The following is a 14,043-nucleotide window of genomic DNA, read 5'->3' as shown; positions in this document are numbered from 1 at the left end:
TATAAAAGTTACAGGGCATGTAAACACGCATCTTGTGAACACCCAAAATTTTAGTTTTAATTTTTTTAACATTTAAAATTTAAAATTTGAAGAGTAGTATGAATAGATATGTTCTCCGCTAATAGTGGGCGTTGTCCATCGTCGTCGTTGCAATCTGCAAAAAAAAAAAAAAAAAAAAAAAAAAAAAAAACCATGTGGAAACGTAAAACCGTAGGCGTCCCCTGGGGGCTGGGGCCCGCCTGGGCACCCGGCGGTGGCGCCGCTCCTGGCTCGACCCGTCCGTCCGTCGGTTGCCGTTTCTTTCCCACATTTTCCCTTCCTCTCTCTCTCTCCCACACGCGGCGGACCAGAACAAAACCGCTCACAAAAGAAAAAACAACACCTTTCTATTCACCACTTTGTTTATTTTCTTCTAGAACCAGGAGGAAAAAAATATATTCCGGAGGCGCGCCGGAACTGTCCGCCGTGCCGGCAGCGAGCCAGCACGCCGCCGGAGCGCTTCCTGCCCCGCTGAGGGTGGAGGCGAGGCAGCAAGCACGTCGGAGGCTCCAGGAGTCCCGTTGGGGAAAAACAAGCTTCCTTCTAGAAGCTGCCGTTGGCGGAGCGAGGCCAAAGGCAGCGCGATCTCGGCGGAACTAGCCGCGCTGCGGAGGCCGTCTCCCGGATGCCGGCGCCCTCCGTGATTTGAATGGAAGGCAGATCTCGAGGGCGAGGGAAGCTTCCGGAAGCAGGCTGAGGAGGCGCGCGCGGCTGGCCGCTAGGGTTCGGCTCGGCGGTTGGGGGCCGGGCGGGATGGGGGGCGGCTCGGAGGGCGGAGCGGACGGGGACGAGAGCTGCTGCAGCGTCGGGGACACCTCGCCCGGGACCATCGTGTGGGTGCGCCGGCGGAACGGGTCCTGGTGGCCCGGCAGGATCCTGGGGCAGGACGAGCTGCCGCCGTCGCAGATCATGTCCCCGAGGTCCGGCACGCCCGTCAAGCTCCTCGGCCGCGAGGACGCCAGCGTGTGAGTTTCCGCCCGCCCGCCCCTGTGTTTGCATTCCGGGTTCCGTTTTGGAGCACGCGATTTGTCAATTATGCTCGATTAGCCCTTCTTTCTGATGCTTTTGGGATGCTGGGTTGTTTCCTTGGTTAGAACTTGGATGGGAGATACAATGGGGGTGTGCCCTGTGTGGAGCTATAGCCAATTCATCTTATTAGAGCGTACCTAGAGTAGCATTTGTCCGTGAAATCGGCTGATTGAATCCTAAATCCTGATATAAATTCAATGAACTGTTACATTCTGTTTGGAAACTTGCACGGCTGTAGTGAAGATTATTTCATCTAAGAAGGCTGAAAGACTAATGCAATGTGAATTATTTGTTTATATGTTTGATATGTTGGTTTTGCAGGGAACAATTAATTGGTTTCTTGTGTTTTGCATATACAAAACATATTTTGGCTTTTGTGTGGGCTTGTGACATGTTTGGTTTCTACACAAACCAAACTGGAGTTAGGGCTTTACAAACTTATTTAATCTTATACTCGTGTGAAATAATGATGTTTAATATTTTGTCAATTCCTCTTAATCATATCTTTTGAAATATTCTCAACTAGTTGTTCCGTTAATCCGTATTCTGGAATAGCAGCTGAAGATATTACAATCTGAGTTCATTTCCGGTCCTATTTCGCTGAGACAGTTTTCTGCAGGATTTAATAGCCGAACTATACAGTTCTGTTATATGTTCTTTTCCCACAATCCGTAATCAACTGGCATAATTTGACTTTGCAAGTCTTCCAAGTTTCTGAATTCTGGCAAATTCTTCCTCATGTACTAACTTCTCATTCTTCTGTTTTTCATAGTGACTGGTACAACCTTGAGAAATCAAAGCGTGTTAAAGCGTTTAGGTGTGGGGAGTTTGATGCCTGTATTGAGAGGGCAGAGGCTACTCAAGGGACTCTTGCAAAGAAAAGAGAGAAGTATGCACGGAGAGAAGATGCTATTCTTCACGCTCTTGAATTAGAGAGGAAACTGCTTGCCTCCAAGCATCAGACTCAAGGTTTCAGACCGGCCTACTTTTCTGGTAAACCCTCTTAGAATGACAAAATTTACTACTGTAACTTTTTTAATTTTGTTATTTACTTGAATGTGATCCATGGATATGATAGAGCAGCTGTCTACTAAAATGCAGCATGCACGAGACATCGCCAAGACCTTGGAAGTACTCGCTACAAGAGCAAAAAGAGGAAAAGAAAAAATGTATCTACTCTTCCTGCAAAAGAAGAAGACGAGCAGTATTTTCCTCATGTCGGTTTGAAGATAAACTTTTCAGAGTCTATTGCTCAGGGAACTTCTAAGAATCTTATCAGTAACGACATGGGAGACTTATCTCATGTGAGACGTATTCAGGGAGGAGCAAGCTTAGAGAGCAAGGAGAAATATACAGTTGTGAAAAAGAATAGGTCGGATGGAAGCGATTTTGATGAATCTATTGAAAAATGTGACAGGCACCGACCACTTGTTCAAGTCATGCAGAGCAGTGCGAAATTGTTACAGCACTCACAGCACATTGATGATTATGGGTCTATCTTAATTGGGGGAGATAAAGATCCGTCGCCTGCCACCTACCGGGCTAAAAGAAGTAGATATGCGTACCTGCCCAGTGATTCTGGTGAAACTCATAGTCATAGCGATTTACCTTCTGCGCAAGTGGCTTCTAGAGGAGCTGATTTTGAGACCGAAAGTTATCTTCAGCATCCAGATTCTTCTTCCGATGAGCATACATCTTCAGACTTTGTTGGGAAGCACGTATCTGAGTCTTCAGAGCGGGAATGCTCAGAAAGTGAAACAGAAGATGATGCTGAGCTTTTGCAAAGTAAGTGTGTACCCCTTGTTAATGTTTCTTCTTTTCAATGTTAACTTGTTAACTAGTAGGAATGCATGTGAATTCACATTGTTAAGGTAGCAGATCATTTTTGCTTCGCTCAATGTACATGCTGTCAACAGTTTATAGTTCTATCATTGAAGTTACCAAATCAAATTTAACAAAGTGAAAATGTATTTCTCATCCCTCATCTATCTCCTGACTGCACATTACGCACCTGACCTTGAAAACTTGACAAATCTAACCCTCAACTTCCAAAACCAGGTAGAATACCCCCTACAGGCCATTCCAAATTGGCCTTTGACCACTTTAAAGTGGTTGTAGATGATATGGCCATTAGGTGTCTGCCACATTAGGCTTCCAATTTAACAAACAACACTGGGTAATGAATTAGTCAGAAAGTGACATATCCTTGCATGATGATGATCCTTTTTGGTATGTCATTATAGTACCAGCTTAAGCCTACTAAATGATTTTCTTAATCTCCATGGGCTTCCTTCCTTAAAGATGGTGTCACAAATGTTTGGCTTTCTTAGATAAGCCCAAATCTCTCATGTAAAATACACTTCAAACTTGGGTGCCCATGGGCCCGACAAGGAGTATTCATGTTTCTGACCTACCTATATACCAGGTGGCCAACCACCTTGAGCACTTGAATTATTCATGAAGTGGAGGGGTTTCTGTTTGCATAACAGTTAAGTGCACATGTTTATTTGCGAGGACGATTATTACATAGTTGGAAACCATGCTTATGTCCAGAACGTCATGTCTTTACGAATGATAGGACATTATAATGATTTTTCATGACACACGGTCAGCTACTCATGTAGAGAGGGGCAGATCAACAATAAATCAGTGTCACTGTGTGGTAAAAATGTGATTTTACGAGGCAAGTATGTTAAGAAGGCAAGATCTAATTTAAATATAAGCCATTAGATGGCTTAAAAAACTTGACCACCGCACACTAGCACCTATGGCATTTTTATTAGAAGAAACTACCATGAACAGACCCCACGGAGGCCAAGCCTTGAACCCCGGTGGGCTCCGTGCTGGGCATGCACTTGTGCCTCTAGCCATTTGGGTGACACACAGTTAGCCATGAGATGGTTTGATCGGATGATTAAAGAAATATGTTATCAGAATAATATAGAAGTTTAGTTTCCAAAGTCACCGACAAGTCATCTTTATTCTTGACATGGTATGGAATCATTATTCATTAGCATAATGTCTTGTAGTTCTACCGAGGATAATTCTGAAATGGGTAAGGTAGAGCTGAAATAAGCATGTGCATATGCTTCCTAATGTCTGCTTAGCATTGCATGCATCCATTCATCTTCCGTGCTGATTTTGTGGGCAGGCTATTTACGTTAGATGAACCCTGTCAAACATGGAATCTTGGCATTGTGTGGTTCAAGAACAAGTCTGGGTCTCCACCACTTCGGAAAGCTTTACGCGCCTTTCTTTTTTTTAAGCCATTTGCTCACATCTCTCTCCCTTTCTCTTCACCACGAGCAGAAAAGAACAACGCATTTTGCTTCGACGTTATCACACTGTACACTTCTCTGTTATGGTAAAAACCTGGCTTGAGAAAATATTTAGGGCAGAATTTTTCCATGTTAGTTTTAAGAATCAAGAGAACAAATGGAAGTTCTATATATCAAGTACTCAAGTCAAATATTGGTGTTCATGTGCATCACATTGTGCCCAGTGTCATTGTCTAGAACTCTATCACATTGTCTTATTGTACTTTGTTATGTGGTCTAGTTTTCTGCGAGTTTTAAATTTTGCCTTGTTTGATCACCATTGTGGCATTCTTATGAGCAGGTGCTAATATGATTCTGCCTCCAGAGTTACGTCCCCGTGATCCTTATTTCCTCAAGACTTCTGACAAGTTTGGACATGTGGATAATGATGATTATGATGATGATGATGATGATGAGATTCCCTATTCTACTTATATGCATCAGTTGAATCAATCAGAGGAAGAGGATGGTTCTTCTGAACTGGGTGTCTCCCAATGGCATATAAAGGGTAAACGTAATAACCGTAATGCAGTGAAGAGATCGATCCATATGACATCTGGAAGTTCCTGTTTGGATAAACCCAATGGTCTCAGGAAAGGATCCATGTACAAGGCAAATGGTACAAATCATAGAAAAGGGAATGTGCAGACATCCAATCAGCAATTGATCAGGAAACACATCAAAGAGGAGCCCAACTATGATTCGGATGAAACAGATTTATTTGAGGGCACAAACCATCCAGAGGTTAACTTGTATCATAGTCGAACATACCCGTCTTCCTTGAAGGCTACAAGAGATCTTAGCCGAAGCTACATTTACTTCAATGACTATGAACATGATTCCTCCAAGATTTCTCCTCTTAACTGGGATACAGATCAGATATTTCGTGTTGACGGGAATGCATATTGGGATGAACCTTCATTTTACCAAAGAAGTTACAATTCACGTCTAGGTGGCACAGGCCCAATGTTGTTTGATATTGACTTGAAGGTCCAAGCCAGCTACCATGGAGAGCATGTTCCTCTTGTTTCCTTAATGAGCAGACTGGATGGCAAAGCAATTGTTGGGCACCCTATCCAAATTGAGAAACTCGTAGATGGTTCCACAGACCACCTGGTGTGTGGTGGTGATATTAGTATGGAAGAGAACACTGGAGCTCCACCTTCTTGGCGTACAGGCAGGAGGACAGCTATGCAAAGAGTTCCCCGTTCTAATCCTTCAGGAGCATCAACTGGCGGTGGCAATGAAGGCGGGCTTGCATATCCAGACTGGGAGTTCAGGAAATACTCGACTCCTGTAAATTATCAGGTTAAGGCTGACAAGGAAAGCATGCCAAATAATAGGAGGTCATCGACGTCCAAATCTCAAAAGAAGCAATCCAAGAACGGAAGCCTGTCAAGCCAGAAGGTCAGAACCCTCTCTTCCATTTCCACTGGAAGAAGGCGTCATGAAGGTGGTGGTCAGGCAAAGGCGCATAGTCGCAGTGGCATTTTGGGTGGCTTGATCAAACCAGAGGGAGCAATTCCCCTAGTTACATGCGTCCCAGCAAAGGTTGTGTTCACTAGGATACTGGAAGCAGTTGGCAGGCCACCTTTAACGATTGCTCACCATGTGAAAATGTCTAGTCCTGCGATGCGAGATCTATCATAGGCATCAGCTGCAATTCTACATATGGTTGGCATTGGTGTCCTGCAAGGTTCATGTATATTAATGTAAATTGAAGAGTCAAGCTATTCAATCATTTGGGTACATCAATTAGGAGGCAGATTGACATGGCTGCTCCATGATAACTCCGAATAGCTGCAGTCTTCACCAGTAGTGACAAAATGTAAAGATTGGTGACAGTTCTATACTTCTAACTGGAGGTTGAGAACAATTAGGCTCTCAGCGTGGTTCTCGGTTCTCGCACAGCAGTTGAGCCAGCGACTCCACTAAGGGGGCATTCTTTAGAAAGGCGCAACTTGCGTTGGTAACCATGGCTTTTGGCATTCCTGTGCCATGTAAAGTACTAACTTCAGCATTTTAGGATGTCTACTTATATATAATTATGCATCATCATATATAGTTAAATAGGTCATATGTTTCCTGATGTCATGTATGATTCCTCAGTTGTATTCTGATCAGATCTGCCTTATTTGTTGTCGGCGGTTAATAGGTTCGTCAACTGTATGTTTAGATGTATGTGTAGCAAGTGTTATGTAATAGTATATGAGAAGCCACCTGGTGCTGTTAATGATTTAGTAGTAAATTTTCTCTGAAGTTTCCGTGAATATTCAAATGATTGTTTCATGTGTGATATGTATATGTTTTCACTCTGTTCAACATATGTTGAGCTGCAGCATCTTACTCTATTAAACCCCAACATCTGTTTCAGTCAACATGCCATGATATTCTTCTTGCTCACGTGTATGGCATGTGCAATGGCACATTTGATGGGATGGGAAATCGGGAATGTCTCTCGACGAAGAGATGAAATATAACCATTTTCTATGTTGGGCGGACCGAGAAGTAGCTTTGGTTAGGTGACGTTGTCGAATCTTACACAGCAATCCAACAATATATCGATTTTTTCTCTTGCAATTTATGACTAGCACAATGAAGCAATCCAACTGTTAGGGAATTCATAAGAGCATCTCCACTCGTTTGCTCTTCCCACGCCGAAATTCGGCTCTCCCCGCGCCGAAATCCGGGGAAATTTACGTCCGAATTGGACGTAAATTTGGCGTGGGGAGGACTAGTTTCCCAGCCGCGATCAGTCGGGAAGACGCCGATCTACATTTGAAAAATGGAAACTTGACAAAATACGGCAAAAAAGATTGAATTTAGACTAACTTTAATGATATTTACTATATAAAGGGCGAAGTTCATACATAGGGGCCGAATTCGACTATATTTCGAATACAGCCAGGGGAATACAACTCTAAATATTAAAACACGGCGCTCTACATGCCGAATTGGTGGTAGAACACCGTGTAGTCGCCGTCGCCGCCGGCGCCATCATCGTCGGAGCCGTCGTCGTCGAACTGCGGCGGCGCCGACGCCGCCTAGCTGCTGCCTTGGCTGGCGTCTCCCCACCGGCCACTGGTGCGAGGCGAAGACGGCGATGGCTTGTACCAGTCGTCGTCGGACTCCTCGAGGTCGATGACGGGGACGGCGACGCCGGATGGAGGAGTCGCAGGCCGGCGGTAGCGAGCGACGTCCTCGAGGAGCCTCGCCTGCCGCTCCGCCTCCTCCTTCTCCCACTGCTCCCTCGACCAGGCGCAGGCCTGGTCGAGGGGCATGGCGTTCTCGGCGGGGACGAGGTCCTGGAGGGACCTCGCCATGATGGCCTCGAGGATGGCGACGTCCTCGGCGCTTTCGGCCTCCTCCACCTTCACCTTCGCCGGCTTGCGCTTCCGCTCGCCGGAGGTGTCGGGTTCGCGCTTGGGGCGAAGCCGTCCTTGTGCCGTCGAGGGCTCGCAGATGATGATCCCGCCGCTACCGCGCGCGCGGGTGCTCGGCGGGGAAGACGGTTCCTTTTTCACCGACGCCCAAGATGGCGCCGACCTGGAGATCGACCTCGACGCCGAACCGGACGACGAGGAAGTAGCAGCCATGCGCCGTGGCTGCCAGCTGCTTACCCGGTGGTGGCTGGCCGATGCCCTCGACAGCGGGGGCATCGTCAGAAGGGGGAAGTTGCCGCCCTCGATGTGCTCGAGGACGGCCTCGAGCGTCCGGCCCGGCACGCTCCACCACCGTTTGCGTCCGGTGATGTCTACTCACGCTTCTTTTCCTGTAGACAGTGTTGGGCCTCCAAGAGCAGAGGTTTGTAGAACAGCAACAAGTTTTCCCTTAAGTGGACACCCAAGGTTTATCGAACTCAGGGAGGAAGAGGTCAAAGATATCCCTCTCAAGCAACCCTGCGATCACAGTGCAAGAAGTCTCTTGTGTCCCCAACACACCCAATACACTTGTCAGATGTATAGGTGCACTAGTTCGGCGAAGAGATAGTAAAATGCAAGTAATATGGATGTATATGAGTGGTAATAGCAATCTGAATAAAATATGGCAGCCAGTAAACATGCAGTGGAACGGTAAACAAACAGTGACAACGGCGCCAGAAAATGCTTGCTGGCGTGCAGTTGACGTGGGAGATAGGAATCTTTGTGGTGTGACTTTTCTATTCGGAAACAAGGCCTAGGGATCATACTTTCACTAGTGGACACTCTCAATATTGATCACATAATAAAACCACTCTACACTCTCTTGTTGGATGATGAACACCACTAATTGTGTAGGGCTACAAGAGCACCTCAATGCCGGAGTTAACAAGCTCCACAACATTCGATGTTCATATTTAAATAACCTTAGAGTGCATGATAGACCAACGCAATTATACCAAGTACTAACATAGCATGCACACTGTCACCATCATACTATGAAAGGAGGAATAGATCACATCAATACCATCATAGTAATAGTTAACTTCATAATCTACAAGAGATCACAATCATAAACTACGCCAAGTACTACATGATGCACACACTGTCACCATTACATCATGGAGGAGGAATAGAGTACTTTAATAACATCACTAGAGTAGCACATAGATTAGTAGTGATACAAAGCTCATCATATGAATCTCAATCATGTAAGGCAGCTCATGAGATCATTGTATTGAAGTACATGAGAGAGAGATTAACCACATAGCTACCGGTACAGCCCTTAGCCTCGATGGAGAACTACTCCCTCCTCATGGGAGACAGCAGCGGTGATGAAGATGGCGGTGATGTCGATGGAGATGCCTTCCGGGGGCACTTCCCCGTCCCGGCGGCGTGCCGGAACAGAGACTTATGTCCCCAGATCTTGGCTTCGCGATGGCGGCGGCTCTGGAAGGTTTCTCGTACCGTGGCTTATTCGTCTAGGGTTTTCGCGACGGAGTCCTTAAGTAGGCTGAAGGGCAGCCTCGGAGGGCCCCTGGTGGGACCACACAATAGGGCGGCGCGGCCCCCCTCTGGCCGCGCCGACCTGGCGTGTGGGGCCCCCAGGGCTTCCCTCTCGTCCCTCTCTGGCTCTCTGGGAGCTTCGTGGAATTATAAGATGTTGGGCGTTGATTTCGTCCAATTCTGAGAATATTTCCTTACTAGGATTTCTGAAACCAAAAACAGCAGAAAACAGGAACTGGCACTTCGGCATCTCGTCAATAGGTTAGTTCCGGAAAACGCATCAAAACGATATAAAGTGTGAACAAAACATGTAGGTATTGTCATAAAACAAGCATGGAACATCAGAAATTATAGATACGTTGGAGACGTATCAGCATCCCCAAGCTTAGTTCCTACTCGTCCTCGAGTAGGTAAACGATAACAAAGATAATTTCTGAAGTGACATGCTACCAACATAATCTTGATCCAATAATGATGTAAGCATATGAACTGAGATCAAATCACTCAAAGCAAATGTCTATATTGATATAAGAGATGATAATGCAAGAGTTAAACAAGCTAGAAGTTTTCATGAACTATTGCTTCAAAGACATGAAACCGTACAAAGTTCATTAAAGATGTGTTAAGTATTCAGCGTAGAAGTTCTATCCTTCATTCCAAGCATCAAGTAAATTTTCACAACATAAGAAGGATTCAGTCAAGTAAACATAAACATGAACGTCATGAATCAACTGTTTCGAAGTCTACTCAACCGGTGAGCGCAAGCATTTGGTATTAGCACCAGGATGTTATGGCACGACGAACGTTAATGGGGGTTTGGAAGGCCAAATGGAAGAAAGTCTTACAAAGCTATAACTGATCATTAGACAAGAGGAAGTCTTATGATCAAAGCTATGCAAGGAGTAGTGATTGCCATGCAACGGATGCACATAGAGCTATATGTGTATGAAAGCTCTCCAATGGAACTAGTGGGGGTGCATCCAACTTGGTTGCTCACGAAGACCTAGAGCACTTTTGAGGAGGCTCATCATTGGAATATACAACCCAAGTTCTATAGTGTAAATTCCCCACATAGTTATACTAGTAAAACATGAAAACTTTCTCATATGGAGTGTAGGTGCTAAACATGAGCACAAATGATGACTATGAATATGCAGGTGCTAAAACATGAGCACAAGTGTGGATAAAAGATAGTAATGCTGCCCCCTTTTTCTTTATTCTCTTTATTTTCTTTTTCTTTTTCTTTTCTATTTTTTTTCTTTCTTTTCTTTTTCTCTTTTTGATGGCCTCCATGGCTCTTTTCACTTTTAGGGGCAACATCCTAATATGACAACACACTTTTTGGTACAAATAACTCATAATGAATGAAACATGATGTATAAAACTGTATGCCTCTGCCAGTGTAGCAGGATGTGCAATGATCTAGCGTAACATGGGTAAACCACACATCAGTTGTATAGAATCATGCAAAGCAATATATAAATAACAAATGACAACATGTAATGTAATGTAAAATGGAAGTTGCATGGCAATATATCTCGGAACAACTATGGAAATGCTGTGGTAGGTAGGTATGGTGGCTGTTTTGAGGAGATGTATGGGCTTATGTGTAGGAGAACAAGAGAAAGTCCTCCCACGGATTTGGATGTACTATCGAAGTATGCACAATTCTCAATGTGAGCAAAAGGCAATGCACAGTACCGAAGAGGCTAGCAAATTTGGATGGTGGAAGTGCCAAAAATCGTAGCTTAACATTAGTCAAAAAGAACTCACAAGCTTATTGCAAACATCTAGCAGGTTCAACATTAAGAGCATGATTAAAATTTACTCCAAGGAGGGCCGTTCACGGTGGCACAAGTACCCCGCTAGCTCCCTCGACCTTCAGCACAACTTAGTTATTACGATGAACTCTCAGACATGGAAAGCTATCAAGTCCAACTACACCTTCAACTATTTAAGTAGAGTTTGTAGTATGGCACAAGCTTAAAGACAACAATCCACTACTAATTTTAACTTATTTATCCAGCAAGCCTTACCATCTAAATACCTCAAAACGTTTGCAAAGAATCAAGTTATCAAAGCTCAATGATCTACAAGATTATGCAAGTATTTCATTATACCACTACCACATGTAGCATTTTCTGTTTCCAACCTTCGCCATGAACATTAAAAGTAAAGCTAAGAATACTAGTGTTCATATGAACCAGCGGAGCATGTCTCTCTCCCACACAAGCATTTATTCAAAGAATGAAAATAGCAAAAACGAAAATAAAAGCACACAGACGCTCCAAGTAAAGTACATAAGATGTGACGGAATAAAAATATAGTTTCAATAGAAGAACCTGATAAATTGTTGATGAAGAAGGGGATGCCTTGGGCATCCCCAAGCTTAGACACTTGAGTCTTCTTGAAATATGCACGGATGAACCACGGGGGCATCCCCAAGCTTATACTTTTCACTCTTCTTGATCATATATCATTCTCCTCTCTTGACCCTTGAAAACTTCCTCCACACCAAACTCGAAACAAACTCATTAGAGGGTTAGTGCATAATTAAAAATTCACATGTTCAGAGGTGACACAATCATTCTTAACACTTCTGGACATTGCCCAAAGCTTCTGAAAGTTAATGGAACAAAGAAATCCGTTCAACACAGCAAAAGAGGCAATGCAAAATAAAAGGCAGAATCTGTCAAAACAGAACAGTCCGTAAAGACAAATTTTTTAGAGGCACTGGACTTGCTCAGATGAAAATTCCCAAATTGAATGAAAGTTGCCTACATATCTGAGGATCACGCACGTAAATTGGCAGATTTTTCTGAGTTACCTACAGAGAACACTGCCCAAATTCGTGACAGACAGAAATCTGTTTCTGCGCAGTAATCCAAATCTAGTATCAACCTTTCTATCAAAGACTTTACTTGGCACAACAATGCAATAAAGTAAGATAAGGAGAGGTTGCTACAGTAGTAACAACTTCCAAGACTCAAATATAAAACAAAATTGCTGTAGTGAAATAAACACATGGGTTATCTCCCAAGAAGTGCTTTCTTTATAGCCATTAAGATGGACTCAGTAATTTTAACGATGCACTCGTAAGAAATAAGAGTTGAAGCAAAAAAGAGCATCAAAAAGCAAATTCAAAACAAATTTAAGCCTAACCCACTTCCTATGAAAAGGAATCTTGTAAATAAACAAATTCATGAAGCATAGGAAGATAAAACAAGTGCAGCTTCAAGATTTTCAGCAAAAAGAGAGGTGTTTTAGCAACATGAAAATTTCTACACCCATATTTTCCTCTCTCATAAAGATTTTCAGTAGCATCATGAACAAACTCAACAATATAACTATCACATGAAGCATTCTTATCATGAGCCTCATGCATAAAATAATTACTACTCCCAACATAAGCATAGTCATTCTTATTAATTATAGTGGGAGCAAATTCAACAAAGTAGCTATCATTATTATTCTCATCAAGTGTAGGAGGCATAGTATAATCATAATAAAATTTACTCTCCATAGTAGGTGGCACCAAAAGACCACTATCATTATAATCATCATAAATAGGAGGCAAAGTATCATCAAAGTGAATTTTCTCCTCAATTCTTGGGGGACTAAAAATATCATGCTCATCAAAACCAGCTTCCCCAAGCTTAGAATTTTCCATATCATTAGCAACAATGGTGTTCAAAGCGTTCATACTAATATGTTCCATAGGTTTTTAAATTTTCGCATCAAACAATCCATGTCTTAACTCAGGAAATAGCTTCAAAAGCTCACAGTTGCTTTCCATTATGCCTAACTAGTGAAAAACAAGAAACAAAAAGATGCAATTGCAGGATCTAAAGGAAATAGCTTCGAGCACTTACAACGGCACCAGAAAATAACTTAGTTACCTGGGACCGGAGTGTGAGTGCCTTTTACCTTCCCTCCCCGGCAACGGCGCCAGAAAATAGGTTGATGTCTACTCACGCTTCTTTTACTGTAGACAGTGTTGGGCCTCCAAGAGCAGAGATTTGTAGAACAGCAGCAAGTTTTCCCTTAAGTAGATCACCCAAGGTTTATCGAACTCAGGGAGGAAGAGGTCAAAGATATCCCTCTCAAGCAACCCTGCGATCACAATGCAAGAAGTCTCTTGTGTCCCCAACACACCCAATACACTTGTCAGATGTATAGGTGCACTAGTTCGGCGAAGAGATAGTAAAATGCAAGTAATATGGATGTATATGAGTGGTAATAGCAATCTGAATAAAATATGGTAGCCAGTAAACATGCAGTGGAACAAGAACAAACAAGGACAACGGCGCCGTAAAATGCTTGTCAAGGCGTGCAGTTGACGTGGGAGATAGGAATCTTTGTGGTGTGACTTTTCTATTCGGAAACAAGGCCTAGGGATCATACTTTCACTAGTGGACACTCTCAACATTGATCACTGATACGTCTCCGACGTATCGATAATTTCTTATGTTCCATGCCACATTATTGATGTTATCTACATGTTTTATGCACACTTTATGTCATATTCGTGCATTTTCTGGAACTAACCTATTAACAAGATGCCGAAGTGCCGATTCTTTGTTTCTGCTTTTTGGTTTCAGAAATCCTAGTAACGAAATATTCTCGGAATTGGACGAAATCAACGCCTGTGGTCCTATTTTGCCACGAAGCTTCCAGAAGACCGAAGAGGAGTCGAAGAGGGGCCACGAGGGGGCCACACCCTAGGCGGCGCG

The 14,043-nt window shown here is 43.6% G+C and overlaps 1 protein-coding gene across 1 annotated transcript; it reads left to right on the top strand.

Moving 5' to 3' along the window:
• The first annotated feature begins 358 nt into the window (after positions 1-358).
• Positions 359-6,657, top strand: LOC127306553 (uncharacterized). Its single transcript, XM_051337210.2, has 4 exons — positions 359-1,004; positions 1,841-2,061; positions 2,170-2,853; positions 4,687-6,657. Exons 1-4 carry the CDS (start codon positions 793-795, stop codon positions 6,033-6,035), a joined length of 2,466 nt encoding a protein of 821 aa, XP_051193170.1. The 5' UTR covers positions 359-792; the 3' UTR covers positions 6,036-6,657.
• The last annotated feature ends 7,386 nt before the right edge of the window (positions 6,658-14,043 follow it).

The sequence above is a fragment of the Lolium perenne genome, chromosome 6, assembly GCF_019359855.2.
Source record: "Lolium perenne isolate Kyuss_39 chromosome 6, Kyuss_2.0, whole genome shotgun sequence".
NCBI lineage: Eukaryota > Viridiplantae > Streptophyta > Magnoliopsida > Poales > Poaceae > Lolium > Lolium perenne.
This window is presented reverse-complemented; position numbering and strand designations above follow the sequence as displayed.